Source organism: Talpa occidentalis, unplaced genomic scaffold (assembly GCF_014898055.3).
Source record: "Talpa occidentalis isolate TD23 unplaced genomic scaffold, MPIMG_talOcc4v2.1 talOcc4.17, whole genome shotgun sequence".
NCBI lineage: Eukaryota > Metazoa > Chordata > Mammalia > Eulipotyphla > Talpidae > Talpa > Talpa occidentalis.
This window is the reverse complement of record NW_023601754.1, coordinates 6,990,947-7,006,957: the sequence shown is the minus strand read 5'-3', so window position 1 is coordinate 7,006,957 and position 16,011 is coordinate 6,990,947. Positions and strand designations below refer to the sequence as shown.

General features: G+C 52.3%; 1 protein-coding gene across 7 annotated transcripts in view; it reads right to left on the bottom strand.

The window, feature by feature from the left end:
* Nucleotides 1-786: 786 nt before the first annotated feature.
* Nucleotides 787-16,011, bottom strand: part of DUS2 (dihydrouridine synthase 2) — a 39,073-nt gene continuing 23,848 nt past the window's right edge. For all 7 annotated transcript variants that reach the window (XM_037515951.1, XM_037515947.1, XM_054696927.1 and 4 more), the window contains 10 exons: nt 13,725-13,772; nt 10,725-10,790; nt 10,492-10,562; nt 8,959-9,045; nt 7,451-7,619; nt 5,283-5,404; nt 3,888-4,037; nt 2,677-2,764; nt 1,557-1,630; nt 787-1,335 (listed from right to left, as the gene is read on the bottom strand). In XM_037515951.1, coding sequence (XP_037371848.1) covers nt 1,098-1,335; nt 1,557-1,630; nt 2,677-2,764; nt 3,888-4,037; nt 5,283-5,404; nt 7,451-7,619; nt 8,959-9,045; nt 10,492-10,562; nt 10,725-10,790; nt 13,725-13,772 — 1,113 coding nt within the window. In that variant the 3' untranslated portion in view covers nt 787-1,097. The remainder of the gene's footprint in view (nt 1,336-1,556; nt 1,631-2,676; nt 2,765-3,887; nt 4,038-5,282; nt 5,405-7,450; nt 7,620-8,958; nt 9,046-10,491; nt 10,563-10,724; nt 10,791-13,724; nt 13,773-16,011) is intronic.

Genomic DNA, 16,011 nt, shown 5'->3' with positions numbered 1-16,011 from the left:
CTGACTCAGGCTGGCAGGGCCACGAGCTGCCGGCTGGCATAAGGGCCTGACCTGGGAGATGGAAGGCACACGCCTTGGCCCAGAGGGGAATCCCCCCCTCAACAGAGCTTGGAAAGGGGAGGAGCGGCAGCATGTTTACCGTGGAGGAAGCGGGGGCGGGGGCGGTGGTGCAGGGCAGGGACCTTTGGTCAGACGGCCCCTCCCAGTAAGCGGGGGAGGCCCCATGAGATGTGGTAGCCTGTGGTAGCCGTTTGTTTGCTTCTCACTGCCAGGAGGAAATTAAAGAGAATCTGCCACTTCCTTCCGGGCCACAAGGGAGGGGGGGTGAGGGAGGGACAGTGGTGTGGGCAGGCAATTGCAAGGGCCCCAATTTGCTGTCATCAGCAGCCTCCAGATTCGGGCACCTCATGGGGTCGGAGATCAGGGGGTGGGGAGAAGACCCAGGACCCCCGTCACCTGAGCTGGTCCCTTAATGGGACACCACATATTCATTTCCCAGGTTCCTTATCACCGCTAGGCAGGAAAATGAATTGATGGCCAGTGCCTCAATTTTGTAAGCCCTTCCTCAGTTTACATGGTAGAAATGGGCTTTCCTGGGCCATCTGGGTCAGCCCAAGTACAGTGAGCATCAAAGAGGACACCCAACCCCGTTTCCCACCCAGATCCTTAAGACTGGGCAGGGGACAGGCCTTAAGAAGCTCCAGCTCTGCGCAAAGGGTGAGAGTAGGATAGTTATGCCAGGACATCAGCCCATGTGAGAGATGCCCAAGGCTGGAGCAGTCACCCGAGGGTAAGGGTGGGGGTATCTTTATTGCACTGTACCAATGTCAGGTTGGGGAGGTGGCACCTGAAAAGCTCCTGTTTTCAAAGAAAATACTGACATTGCTAGGAATGTAGGCCTTCTTCTGACCCGCCAAGAGAATTGGGCACCCTGGGCCCCCATGGCCTGTGCTCCAGGCTGATGACCTAGGCCAGGTCCTTTTAACTCTTGCCAGGCAGGGTCAGCAAAATGTCCAGTGGCAAGTGGTTCATGCTCTGCACCCACCGTCATATAAGGGCCAAGCCCATGCAAGGGGTGACCAGGGAAGGGCCAGTGGTCACCAGCCTTCCAGAGGGCTTTCTTCACCACTTCCCAAGGCCACAAAGGGCTTCTTGCACAGCTCCCCAGGCACAGCTGGCTCCTGAGCCTGGGGTCCCCCAGGGTCTTGGTCAGGAGTTTCCCGCTTGCGCTTGTGCAAAGAGGGGCTCTCCTCACCCAGCCGACCCTCAGGGAGGCCCTGGCTCCGCAGACAGACGATAGCCGCAGCCTGTTCCGCCAGTTTCTTGGACTTGTCCCTGGGCAGATGAGGGAGGCAGGGGGTAGTGAGGCCGGCCAGCAGGCAGGCTGGTTACAGAACCAGAAGCTGGAAGGCCTGCCTCGACACACCCTTGGCAGAGGTTTTAACAAAACTGAGAAAGGGGTCAGAGACCAGGGATACCACCCCTTACCCTCCCAGGCCAATACTGGATTCAGGCTTCCCATCCTAAGCTTCAAGCCCGCTGATGAGCAAACTTACCACAAGGTGGACTGGTACTTTTGCTGAGCAACAGTGACCACTGAGCAGAAGAAGCGATCCAGAGGGCGTTGAACCTGGTGCACAGAGAGCAAGGGAAGCAGGGATGGCTGCATGATAGCTAGGGCAATAAGCCCCAGAGGCCTACCTGCCAGGATCAAGTTGAAGGCAGATAAAGGGAGGCAGTTCCCACCTAATCAAATGAAAGCTACCTGAGTGTCACATGCTCTTCCCCAGCAGAAGTGCTGCTGCCTCTGCTAGGGAAGAAAGGCTGATGCACACAATGGCATCCCTGTGTGTCAGGAATTCTGTCATGGACCTAAGCAAAGGGCCACCAGAACAGTTAGTTGCACGTGACTATAAAGCTTCTACTCCTAGTGACATTTGGATGGTCTAGGTCCCCTCAAATGAGGGGCAGTTCATCAGATGGCAAAGGGGTGGCGAGGATGGGGCTCAGGGACACCTGGCTGAACGAGCAGGTGATGTGGCTGGATGGAGAGCTGAGCTGATGAGACCTGAAGCAAGTTAGAGGGCGTGGGAGGGTGAGGTGTCTCGTGCTCTGTGTTGAAGTATTAGGGCTTGACCCCAAAGGCGCTAGGGAGCTGACAAGGATTTGAACTAGGGAACCACATAGAGTTCAGCTTAGTTTTAGGAAAGTCACTCTGGCAGAGGAGGACACAAGAAAGTTAAAGCTTGTAGGTCAGAAGAGAAAGGCACGGTCATGGCCACCAAAGGTGATGAGCGAAGACTGTCCTTCCTCCCAGGGGCCCATGTATGGGGCCCAGTGCTGTACCCCACTGGGCAAGACCTGGTTAACTTTTAAGTGTCTGTCTGTCTAACTTTTAAATGTGAGCATCCTTCCTAAGCTAATTGGCTCTTTCCAGAGAAACTTCTACCTCAGCAACACCACTGGCCCAAGCAGCCCCCGAATTTCAGTGCCTAGTTCAGTTTTACGAAATTGGCCAGAATGAGGTAACAGGCCCACTGCCAAGGAAAGGGGCCATCAACAACTATAACCTCTGCATACCACACAGGGCAAAGTGGAGGGTACAAGCAGTGGTGTCTGGGGGTGATGGCACAGGTGGTAAGAGCACTGCGAGGCAGGCCTCAGCCGGGAACTCACTGTTTCATACACGGGTTGTGCCAGCTTCTCCCTCCGGCACCACTCCAGCAGGCACATCTTGGGGGTGATTTGAGGTGAGTATGCTCTCCTGGGGAAACACAAGTAAGGACTCAGGGTGCACCCTCCATCACCACTGCCCACAGCAGGGCTGAGAGAGGATACGGGAACTGAGATGTCAGGGGCTGTCTGAAGACTCCCCAGCCTGTTTCCCTGAGCTCCTATTCCTGTCTCACCAGTAACTTGGGGTCTACTTCAAGGAAAGATGGGCCTCAAAGTGCTTGAGGAATTAGGGTGGGAAGGGAACCTAGCACTCAGAATTCCAGCCTGGAAAACAGCTTTGAACCATCAAAAAGGAAGATCCAGTGACCGTCAGGTCAGGATCAGGAACGCATGGGCCAGGTGGGGGGGACGCAGAGGACCCCACAGTGGTCTCATAGATCAAGCTCAGCGCCCACCCTGATTAGGTTCCCAGAGTGCTGGGACCCGCTGCTGCCTTGATTACAAGGGACTCCAGTTTCACAGTCCACTGGCAGAGTCAAGGTGACAGATGGGAGAGGCCATGCTCCAGCACCCTGCCAGGCGTTCTCCCCAGCATGCAACTGCTCGACAGCTGTGCCCACACCCCTCCTCCCAAGCCAGTGCCAGATAGCACTGGCTCCTGGTCCAGGCCTGAGAACCTGAGAAAGGCTCAGATCCCAAATGGCAGAAGATGAGGACGAGAGCCCCATTCAGAGCTGAGTCACAGTCTGAGGCAACAATTGACCTACAGCTACTTCTGCCTAAAGAGGAAACCACAGGGCTGGTGAGGGGCAGTGGGTACGGGCAGAGGTCACACAGCCAGGTGAGGGTAGGGTCCCGCTGATACTGGGGAGCTCCACGTAGGCAGCTAGTTCCTCAGGGCCAGGAAAGAAGTATAGACTTTTCAGGACCGGGAGACAAGTCCCCCTACCCCAAGTTGTGGGGGGGGGGGTGGGTCAAAGAAAAGGCAGAGTTCATTTATCCTTGGGGCAATGTGCAAAACCCTGCCTGGGCTTTCAGGAACTATTTTCTCTAAAGTGTTTTCTTTGAATGCTGAGAATTAAGAATAGGTGTCTAAGAAGACCCGTGATTCCTAAGCTGGGCATTAATCACATACAACCACCAACTTGCTGGCGCAGTCAGACCCAAGGGCACTGGCCGTAGGCCAAACTGAGGCCACACTGGAGACCTACCGGTCAAACTTGACAGCCATCTTAATGACACCAGAGGTATCTTCAGCTGGCTCCCCTGCTTCCTTTGGGGTCTTGGCCAAGAACTCTGCACGCCGGGCATCCAGCTGTTGCGTGGTCTCCTCATAGAAGGCACCAAGTCCAAAGGCCTCGCTATGGAGGGACAAGCAGAGAGGGCAGGCCCTTTAGTAGAGCCAGTATCCAGGGAGCTAGGGCAGGAGCCCAGGCCCCCACCACTGGGAAATGCCACCAGTACACCCCCCCCCCTTATACCAAATCCTCCCCAGGACCCAGGCATGAGAAGGCGCCTCCCACCTACACCTGGAATCACGTGGATTGGCAGATAGAGAGTGAATAACAGTCCCTGAGGGTGGACACTGGAAGGCAGGCTAGGCTGGGAAGGAAAGACTCTAACGGTGATCTCTACCAGTTAAGCCCAGTCTCTCTTCCAAGGAGACGCACACAGGGAGCTGTCCCCAGCCAGGAGAGCAACTTGACCTATATTGATCAAGTGCCTGGAGTAAACAGAGCCTCATCCTCATGTGGGCCCCTGAGGGGAAAAGACCGAGGCCTGACCACTGAGATGCTTCCCACTTCCCGCCCCAACCACAAGCAGTTAGGCCTCCCCTGAACTGCAGTAGCAGCCACAGCCAGTTCTACTCTTTCTCTTGAGTTCATAAGAGCTGGGTCAAGCTGGTGAAGTTATGTGGAGAAGAGACACCAACACAAGCCCAGGATGGGGAGGAAGGTTCTAGCAAGGCTTTTCCCTTAGGGAAAAGATCACTAGGGCTGACAGAGATTCACAAAGATGGGGTGGGAGTGGCTCAGAAAGGCATCTTTGGAGGGAGGGTATAGACAGACATGATGGGGAAAGAGCACTCCAGAAGATCCAGTTCAAGCACGGGTGTGGAGCTGGGGGAGATGGGTAGATAGGAGGCTGTGGGAGCAGGCGCAAGGCCAGGTCATGAAGGGCCCCAAATGTCAACTGTTTGAGTTAGAACTATACCAGATCTAAAAGCCCACGGGGTGGCCTCTGACTGCACAGTGATGGGTGTGGTACAGGAGCACGCCAGGGCTCCATTCTATAACTCCAACTCTCCTGACCACTAGGTCTTGGTGTGGCTCTAAGCAACAGATTTGTTACCAGAAAAGCCCCGTCCTCCCCAGAAATCCCCAAGCCCAGCCCTTGCATTCCTACTGGTGCCCTAGTTTCCCAAACTCTTCTGCTGAGATCAGTTCGAGAATGGAAAGTTCCAAAGCTCTGAAAGTCCCACCACCCACTCCTTCACATCCACTCAAAGAAGGTGTGTCCCTGGTGCCCTGGTAGTCAGCTTAGAGTTCAGGGTCAAACCTGGGCATGTCTGCAAGGACCGAAGGACTACCTGCTGCCCCTCTCACCAAATCTCCTGGTTAGACTGGGCGGCATGAAGCAACCTTCCCTGGGGCGACTCCAGCTGTTCTCGCAGCATCTGGCACAAGCAGTACTTGGTGTTGGTGTAGTGGTTGTCATACTGCACAGCCTGGGAGGAGAACCAGTGTGAGCCCACCTGCTGCCGGGAAGGCTTAGAAATCTGAGCCATGCTCTGACGGCAGGGAAGGGGGGGACCCACGGGGGCATCAGAGGTATGCTTGCAGCCAAGGCAATGTGACTCGATAAGAAAGATCCACCTCCATTCTGGCTGTCTACTCCTCCAGAGAAGCAGGTTGGAGCGGGGGTAAGAAGAAAGTAGGGAGGGAAGGAAAGGGAGGCGATTTACAATAAGCAAATGTCACCATCAGGGCCCACAGTCAAAAGCACACTCTACTGGAGAGCCTGACTGAGGTGCTGATGTGCAATGTCAAGCACCAGAGGCAACCACACAGGACGTGCTGTCCAGTATCTTCCCAGGCAGGGGGACCAAGCCAAAAGCTGGGTGGCAGATCCAGCCCCAGGATAGATTTTCTATTCCTGAAAATCCCGATGGGTAACTGCCCCTCCCACATCTTAAATAGCCTGTCTCCAAATTTCCCCGACATGAGTAAAGCACAGCACCATCCACAGCGTGTTCACACGTGTCACTTGTCTCTTCACTTATCTAGACAAGCGTGGGGTGCAGCTGTTACTCCACAGACTGGGAAGTGCGGGCTCGGGAGGGCGAGATGGGACAACCCTGGGATACCCATTGGAGTCCGCTGGCTGGAGGCAGGGCAAGAAATACTTCCCACCCTTGCGCCTACAATGTTCTAATAGCTCCACCTAGGCCTGCGCCTTCAGTGCCAGGGACGGTGCCAGGGTACCCTCAGGAAAAAGCAGGGAATAGGTGGGTAAGTCCCAGCCGGCGGCAAAGCCTTGATTCAGCTTGTTTGAGACAGAAGCACCTGGCTGGACCGGAAACATCCCTGCCTATGCTTGAAAGCTGCTCCCTTTCTCCGTGACAACACACCCTCTTGAGAAGCCGCCAAGGATAGGCTAAGCAGTAATGATAACATCACCTTTCACCCAGTGAGCAAGCTCAGTTCTGCTAAATGTGTCTTCTCTGCCATAGTGTTGCCAGCAGGCCAGAGCTGAACAGTTGGACTGGGCTGAAGCAAACCCCACAATGACCCAGGCCACTGGTGAGCCTAGTGGTCACCAACCTGCCCAACAGGACACCCGGAACCATGGAGAGAAGGCAAAGACCGCAGCACTGAGCAGGGAGAGTCTCAGGTACAGGCCTCCCAACATGCCCACCTTGCACAGCCCTGGGGACATCAGCACACCATGACTGCCACAGCTGCCCAGGCCTGGCCACGGCTCAAAGAGAAGGCAGGCAGCTTGCGCACCTGAGATGCTCCTGACCTTCACAGGCAGGTGGGGGCCCAGGACTGAAGAGAAGGGGGATGTCTCCCTGGGAGAGGACTAATTCGGCTAGGCCTAGCTCACAGAAGAATCTCTGCCTGGAGACCTGCAGGGCTGATCAAAGCCCCACAGAGTCCAGGGTTGTGCCACGGGGACAAGACAGTGACCTCATCAAAACATGGAAACGCTGGGACACTACCATCAAGCTCCCAGTGAGAAGAAAATGCTATTCCCTGAGGAGAGGGTTAAAGTTAGGCTATTTCCTAAGTCAGAGGTCAAAGCATTCTGGGAAGTAGCAAAAGAGTTTAAAAAGTGAACTGGAAGGATGATTAAGTGACATGTCTCTATGGAAATACTCTGTCCTCAGTAACAGCTACCATGGCTCCTCCTCACCCTGCCTGCTCCATTACCAACCCACTGGCCTGGCTATCTTCAGTGACACAGGCCGCATGGCCACTGCACATGTGTGTGTATTGGGGGCGTGATGTCATGTTTTGGGGGTCCTAATAGCACCTTGGATCCAGAGGTTTTTGCTATAACCCACACACCTTGGGAGCTTTAGGAGGGTGCTAGGGCACCCTCCCTTGCACCCTCTGTTTACCTTGTCACTGGGAGACCCAAAGCTGCACTACAAGAACAAATGAAAAGGGGGACAATGGCGAGGATGTGCTGGCACGTGGGGGCTCTCCTGAAGCACAAGCAGCAGGAATGTCACAGAGAAATGTTTTGAAAAAGTGCTAAGACGTACGTATCTGATGTACTTCTGCATGACCTCCTCCAGGGGCCGCAGGCCCTCCTTGAGGAAAATGGATGGGTTCCACATGGCCGCTCGGGCCACCATAACTGAAGAGGCTGCCGTGGCTTGTCGAAAGTCCTCTATGTCCAAGTACTCTTGGATGTGGTCATGAGATCCTCCACTGAAAAGTAACAGGAAGGTGAGGGGAGTCCCCATCCCTGTACCAGCTTTTCTAGAAACAGGCAATCCCCCCAGGATGGCCACTTTTTAACTGTGTGGCATTGGCCGGGTCCCTCAGCTGTGAGAGCTTTTTGAGACTGGAATAACTCACACCCCACACGGGGTCAGGAGCACCAAGTCAGATAATGAAGAGGCCTGAACTGTGCCTGGTGCTGACGAGGTGTTCCAGAGGTTTGGCCCTCTGTGGGCCAGTGCTTAAAGCTGGCCCACACGTTACGACAGGAGTTGGAGTGGATACTGGGCTCATAGGAAAAGCCGGAGGCCGGGGCACTAACTGCTCGATAAAAACCCTGTGGAGCGAACAACATAGCGGTGATCATGAGAGGAAGGAAGGAAGCCTAGTCTGGTCGAAATTTCCCTTCCTGCCACCCTGCAGCCCCAAGGGCCCCCTCGGAAACTGCTCAGCCTTCATTGGGAGCTAGACAGTCATCTCATTCTAGAGATAGCCATCAGGATTGGGTGGGACCTCAGATGGCAGCAGCAGCAACAGCTTCTAGAGTAGCCTACTGCTTTCCCAGCCACCCCCAAAACTCCTTGGCCTGGGGAAGGTCAGACCTGGCTACCAAGCTCCACCCTTAACTCTCTCCCTCCCTTCAACCACTAGGTGCGCATGTCTCTGTCAGAGCTTCAGGCTTTAGAGCAGCTTCCCTATTCCCATCCTGCCATCAGGCTCTGCCATTTCAAGGTGCAGGACTGAGCCGAACTCCCAACAGAGCTACACAGGCCATCTCTCCAGCAGCAACTGGGCACTTACTGGTCCAGCAACTGGACCAGCCTTTGGGCTGGTCATTGGTATCTCATATGTGCCAGGCTAGGTGCTGGTTCTCTGGTGCCCAAAATGCTTGCCCAGGCTTTGGACTGAGACCTGTTTATGCTCCCTGAGCCACAGCTCCAAAAGCTCTGGCTTAAGCCTCTTCATCGTAACCCCCAGTACACCTAACTCTAGTGGGCCATCAGCTGCCCCGGGGCCTGCTCCAGCCACCACCTTCTTACTATACCCGTGCCCTGAACACTCACCGCATTCCTCATAACAATCTGAGCCCCTGCTTATTACACACCTACATCAGCCACTCGCCAGAGGCCAAGGGACATGAGCAACATTTTTCACACTCATTCTCAACTTCATTTTTCATCCTACCCTTTTTTCCCTTTCTTTTAAAGTGGCTTTTCTGTTTTTTGAACACTAATCTTATTCCATTTTTTTATATACCAGTTCAAATCCCTTCTGAGTGAGGTGTTTGCATAAAAAAAGGAAAGGATGAGGAGGAAGGCAGGCTTACTTAGCTATGACAGGAATGGAGAGGGTTTCAGCAATGGCTCTGATGATCTCACAGCTGACAGGGTGCTGAGGTCGTTCCTCCCGCTTCCTTGGAGACAGAAAAGAAATGGGGCTGAGGCTGGGTGCCCAGGCCATGTCCCAGACGCAGGGTTACCCTACATAAGTCCTACCGTCTGCCCTGCTGGACCTCAGGTAAGTCACACAGTCATCAAGGACGGGGGTCCAGGCTGCATGAGATGGCTCTCCTGATCTCCATCATGAAGGGCAGGAGCAACAGAGGTCAATGCTAAGAAGGCAAGTCCAACTCTCTTTGAAGCCTGAAGGTGAAGCATGGCTACAGGGGACCAATGTGGGTGGTGGATCCCAAGGTCAAACCCTGGCTTCTGTCATCTCTGCCAGAGAGAAGAGACAGTGCCCCAAGAATGCTGTCCCCTCTGTCCGGGTCCTGCCCTCCCCAAGGGGCTGGGAACAGCTGTCACTGCTCAGACTGGCCACTCCCACACAGCTGCCTATGCTGAGGCCAAATTGGGCAGCTGATCCTGGGGAGAGGCACCTGGTACAGGGTAGGCCCATCAGCCAGGGCAGAGCACAGACCACGGCTGTCACGACAAGCCCCAGGGGAGACAGGACCACAACCCAGTGTCCCTCCTTCCGAGGTCAACTGCAAGAAGGTCTTGGCTGTGAGTGAGTCTAAGAGATGCTGAGGTGAGCCTTGACCTCAACTGTGTTCAAGTACAACAGAGGAGGCTTACCAGAGAGCCTGGATTCAGCCAATACACACAAGCAAAAAATGGGTTGTTCCCTTAAGACCCCTGAACCTAACAAAAACACTGCTCAGAGAAGGCAGGGTACCCTGGTCCAAGTCAGCTGACCTGGGTGTCTGTACAAAAGCACATCAACAGGGAGCAAGTCTGACCGGGAAACCAAGGGAAGCCTTGAGCAACACCTCAGCTCTTGGCAGAGGGCACCTTAATTACAGATATAAGGACAATTTCAGCCCCAGCCCTCCCTCGTCTTGCCTGGGTGTCCCCTCTACTACTCTCCTCAATGAAAGGATCGGGGGCCAGAACTGTTTATAGCGTAGACATTGTGACAGCTGGCCGTCCAACCAGGGCAGACACAAAAGCAGTGCCTTTAAAAGAAGAGCCACCTGCCCAAGATCTTTCAAGAGAGAAGCTACTGCTCTGTGTAGAAGAAAGAAAATGAGATTCAGAGTCAGAATTCCAATTCCATCACTTCCTGGCTGCATGATAAGCTTCTGAGCAAATCATTCATCTCTGCCATGCACATGCCCCAAGGTAGGGCCGTCGTCCTTCTTCTTGGTCTGTGTATCTAAATCTCAGTGCATGAATCAAAGAAAAATGCAAGTCCACACAGGGCTGACTGCCCTCGGGACCCACAGGTGTCAAAGAGCTAGGTCGAAGCAGGCTGCACATGTTGAAGAGAAGCCGGTTGTCACCTGGGTACTGGCAAAGGACCCTTAAGATGGCCAAGGACCTCCCTGCAGCCAGTCACAAGAAATGCAACTACTCACCTCCCATGAACCGTGATGGCAGCGATGCCAGTTCTCTCGATCCGCTTTACAAGGCTCAGGGTATCTTCCAGCTGAGGAAGGGGAGCGCACACGTGATTACTGAAGTGGTAGAGGGAGCAGCTGCCTGAAGCAGCCTCAGCTCCACCCCTAAGTCAGCGCCTCGAGAATCATTTACAGCCTCAATCATCACCCCCAGAGAGAAAGGGCCCTCAAACGTAACACGCCAGCCTTACCGATGGCAGGATGCGAATCTTGCAGGTCACAGGTCTACGTGTTCCCTTAACAAGAGTGCTCAGGATCTGAGGAAAAGAAAATATAGAGCACCGGCCTCTTCTGGAACATACCACCACAACTGCTCATACTTAATAAACTGCCACAGACCTGCATCCCAATGGCACAGACATGTCTGTATTCATGTATGTGTCCACAAGGCAAGGAGTCCACCCTTTTTTCTACTCTAGAACCCAAGCACCAGCAGCCCCTGCCTGCAGGAGTGGTGTACAAATACTTGGTAAATGAACAAATGAAAGGGTGGCTCTGCACGGATCCCTACGTAGAACACAATGATCCTTTGGCAGGGCAACTATCAGAACCCTCTGAGAGCTTAAGGAATCCAGACTCTTAGATTCCACCCATTATTTCCTGAATGGGTCTCTAGGGGCAGGACTTAGGAATATGTGGTTTTCAAAAGGCTCTGCCCAACACACTCCCTCCTCAATATGACTCTGAGGCCCAGTCCTGGCAGAGGACACATGGCTGACAGTTTCTTTCCTGCTTAAAGGCCATGTTCCCAGAGCGCTGTTCCAGGATTGCCAAGTGAGGGGGCAGGAAGCTTTCGCAGGTTCTGTGCCCTGTGTCTCATGCACCCCTCCCTTCAGGGGAATCAGATATACAGAAGGAATAACTGGCAAAGGAAAAGACAACATATTTGACATATTAAAACGTTTTTAATTGCAGAGTCATTGCAAAGGACTTCAAAAAAGGAGCAAGAAGTCACAGAGGAAAGTGTCAGGGAGGCAGCAAGCCAGACCACATAAATCAGAAATCAAGAGAGTCAGAAATCAAGAGAGGTGCAGATGACGCTGCATGTCCGTGACATTGCTGTCTCCTTTCCTCATCAAAAATATCAGGCCAGGCTAGCTAGAGGGAAGGTGATCCCAAGAGTCCTCTTCCAAGAACTGGATCCCTGTCAAGCAGCAGACACCCAGGCAGCTGCTGCCAGTCTAGACAGGTGGGGGCAGCAGAGAGCCAGGCTGCCTGAACCAGGGGACAAGTTGAGGCAGACCCCTGTAGGTGACATCAGATCAAGAGGCTGGGCTGACTGGTAGGTACACGGTTCACTGGCAAGAAAGGGCCTGTTGGCTCAGGCACAACTGCCAGAGACTGGCAGGGAGGATCAGTCCTCAGTTGCAGGCCCAGGAGGCAGCCTGGGCCTAAGGACCTAGGGTCAGTCTAGCAGGTGTTCAAGGGCATCTTCTGTTGACAGGTCCATTGAGATGCACAATAAAAATTCTCACTCTAGTCCTCTTCCTCAGGCTGAAACACCATCTCTGGAAGGTTCCATTCAAGTGCTGACTTAGAATCATCTGATGTTTGATGCTTTAAGCAAAGTCAGCTGGTTATTCAAGTCTCTTGGCAGGACTTCCTTTTGGTAGAGTTTATCCAAGTAGCTCTAAGCACTTTCCTCAGTGTTTCTGTTCATATCATGAGCATGTTCAGACCAGAAAGAAAATTAGAAATCAAGAGGTCTAGCCACTTAAGAGGGGTCACAACGAAGGGGAAGGGCACTAGGGTCTGTCCTCTGGCCAGGATCTAGCCTGAAATTCTCCCAGAGCTCTAGGCCCCCCAGATCCAGATCACAACCCAGCTCCATGGTGTGACATCTGTGGGGCCTGAATGAAACCCAGGTCTGAGGACAACTGTGGAGGTGAAACTTCTCTCCACACATAGGGGAGATACCCCAGTAGGGAGTGGTTTACTTCCCAACATGGGCACACAGGCATGTTTGTAATCCTCTGGCCTCCTGGCTTCTCCTGCAGTGAGATACTAATAACGACACCCAGGTTCCCTAACCTGAGATGCCACCAAGAGGGGGACCCTTGTGGTGGGAAGGGGTCGAGACCATGGCTCTAGAGTCAGTTCTGCCAGCTACTTATTTGCTGTGTGCTCTTGACCAAATTGCTTTTCTCTGTGTGTGCTTTAGTTTTATTCTTCTTGATCAAATGCCTGATAACAAATACTCGCCCTGTCGACTTCAAGGCGGTTGAGAAACAAATGGAACAAAAGCTGGAATCTACTTTGAAAAGGAAATCACACCCCCCCACCCCCCAGAGTTAGGCATGCATTCCAGGCCCATTACAGAGATGTGATCAGAGACACTGTCCACACAGGGGGAGCAAGAGCAGTGAGTTGTTAAGGACAACACGTTAGTCTCCCTACATCCCAGAGGCGCCAGAGGAATATACAGGGTTGAGTTGCTATCACAGTCACCAGAACAAATAATGGCAGCTTTCACAGGTGGTATCTTATCCCAAGTGGCTCAAGCCTGTGGGACGCCCTAGGAGGCTTAAAGCCCAGAAAGGGAAGCAGAGATAGGAAAAATAAAGGACAAAAAAGAGCAACAGGGAAAGAGCTACAGGATTGAGAGAAGAAAACAAAAGAAGTATATGATGTGAGAGAAAGCGCCACCCCCACGTGTTCTGAAGCTCACAACACTGAGTGGCAAACACCAATCTGTCCCCAAGGCCTCCTAAACCTGCAGGACAGAATCACCAAGAGGAGGGGACCAGGAAAGACCAACTACAGCTTGCCTCAGATGTTCCTGTTCCAGTCTATTCTCAAAGCTGGAGGTGGACCTTATCAGAATAAGGGGAATCAGCACCCCCACATACATCCATACCCAGCCACCACTCACAGGAAGCCTGGCCTCTGCTCTCATGATCAACTCTGAAGGGAGGGATCCAAGACAGCGGCTCTGAGTCCTCAGGCCCCCGGCTCTCAGTGGACATCCCCAGAGCTAGGCTTTTAAGGAACTCCAAGGTGGCTGTAAGTTAGCTCTGGGGCTGCCAAACCTGGCTGCATGTCAAAATCACTGGGAAGCCTTTAAAAAATGTCCAGACCCCAGATATCATGACTGATTCAATCAATCAGGTGGTGGCGGGGGAGGAGGCATTCCAGGAAATGCTAGTTCACAGGCAGGTGTGAACTTCTGTTTTCCCTCATGTGAGACTCACCTTTTCAATCTTGTCAGGGTCTGACAGCAGAGCAGCTCCCATTCCTCCCTAAGGAAAAGCATACAGAGTATCTTCTTACAGCTGGAGGAGGGTGACCCTCCTCCAGGTATGGCAATATGGTGACCTGGTCGCACCCCAGCCCTCACCACCAAGGAAACAAGGTCCACTGGCAATCAGCACTTCTCCCAAGCAAGTAAGAAAACAGCAGCATCCATGCTCACAATATCAAGGATCAGAGTCTGATGAACCCCAAAAGTCACCACTCCGGTCCCCTCAGCAAAACCCAGGGACCTATCATAGATCTATCAAAGCCCCTGTGGAGCCACATAGAGCTTGACATTAATAGCGGTTGTCTCCTGATGATGGGATTACTAGTGATTTTCCTGCTCTTTTTTCACTTTTCTACATTATCCAAGTTCTGAAAAATTTTGTGAATTACTTTAATAGTTGAGAGGTGGCATGTTTGAAAATTTGAAGCCATTAAAAGTGAGATAAAAGGGGAAAAGCCAAAAACAATAAATATATGGTGTCAGTGTAGGGACTGTGCACTAATGAATGCTCACAGGATATGCTCAGAGGGTCAATTCCGTTATCTCAGCTTAATATCATGTTTAAATGTCACAGATTAGAGTCACAGAGAAGAGCACAGCCGTGGCCAGTCTGAGCCTGCATTTCAGAGGATGAGAAGGGAACTACTAGTCTGGGCCCACGTAGGCCTCAGACACAAAACTTCCAGGCTTCCAAGGAAGCTCTGGCCACTCACCTTGGCTCCATGTGACCTTCAGCTCACGCACAGTCCAGCCCTTCCGTATAGAATCACAGGATCTAAAATCCAGCCTGGCTGCCCCTTCCATAACAATGGCCTTCTGAATGGTATTTCCTTCCTTCCTTCCTTTCGAGCTTAACTTACTATTTGCTTTTTTGAATAGGTAACACATTAAAATTTATAAAGGTTCAAAAGGGTAAAGAGTAAGACCTCTCCCTCCCTGAGGAATGGGAAACTTTTCCATTTATACTTTTAATATGGTTTCAATTTTTGAGCCACCAGGAGAAAGCGGGACACACTGCTGGTACACACTGATATGGCATATGGGTGGGCATCTGCTCTGACTGGTGGGCGCCAGTTGTTAATTACTTTCAGCAGCCCTCCTGCAATGACAGCATATTCCCTATGCCATATCAAATAAAACACATTTCCCTCCCAGGGGAAACCAGTGTTACTAGTTTCTTGTATGTTTGTCCAAATACACTCTACGAGGAGAAAAGCATATATATATATATATATATATATATATATACTCATTCCCCAGCCCTCCCGCGCAAACGGTCGCACACCATGTACAATTCTGCTTCTTTTTTTCACTCCGCAAGGTATCAAGATGATTCGAATAATTTCAAGTCCACTTTTCATGTGACTCAGGAGCACAAAGGGAATAATGAGAGAAAATAAGAGTCTAACGTTTTCAGTTTAGTTTCAAACTGCCATGTGCCTTGAAGCAGCTGTCTGCAGGTTCCCTGGTTTTCAAGCACCCAACTGGCCTTTCCTGCCATCTTCAGCCCCCTGGCCTAAAGCAAAGGTCCCAGGCTGTGTAGCTTCTGAGAGTAAGGGGGATGACTCTGGGCACTGGGTCCAGGGGGCTCTGCTATGTCTACACTGCTGACCTTGAGCAGGAAGGGATAAGATTCCTAAGAATAGCCTGCAGGAGACCCAACAGTGCCTCATACCCCTCCAACCCAAGCTGTCCTTGTCTGCTCCAACATGCACGTCCTCAGGCAGCTCTGATCACATTGTAGCCAATGATCTTTTCTCCCTCTACCTTGCCCTAGTACCCACCCGCACTCCAGTCATTTGCCAGGCAAGTCTGCTTTAGTTTGGTTTATCCTCTCTCCACCTCCAAACTCTCCTATGGATCCAGAATACTCAATTCCTCTATCTGCATCCCCACCTCGAGCCTTTTTCCATGTGAAGTCACCAAACATTTGGTTCCCTGATTAGCATTTCTTAGTCTTTCTTGCCATAGAATATATTTGGAAGGACACACGAGAAAGTAATAATCTGGTTTCCCCCAGAGAAGGAAACTAAGTTTCTGATCATACATCTTCTCTGTTCAAAAAAGACCAAGACATCTAAAGCCCAAATCCATCTAACCTGGCCCAGCCAAGATTTTCAATCCTGTGCTCCTTGTTCCTCTTCCTCTCCCAGTCCCCAACCTTCAGGTCAAATCAAGGTTCTCTGTCCCCTGCTTGTGCCCACCCTCTGCCTGCAGGGCCCCAAACCTCATCAAGG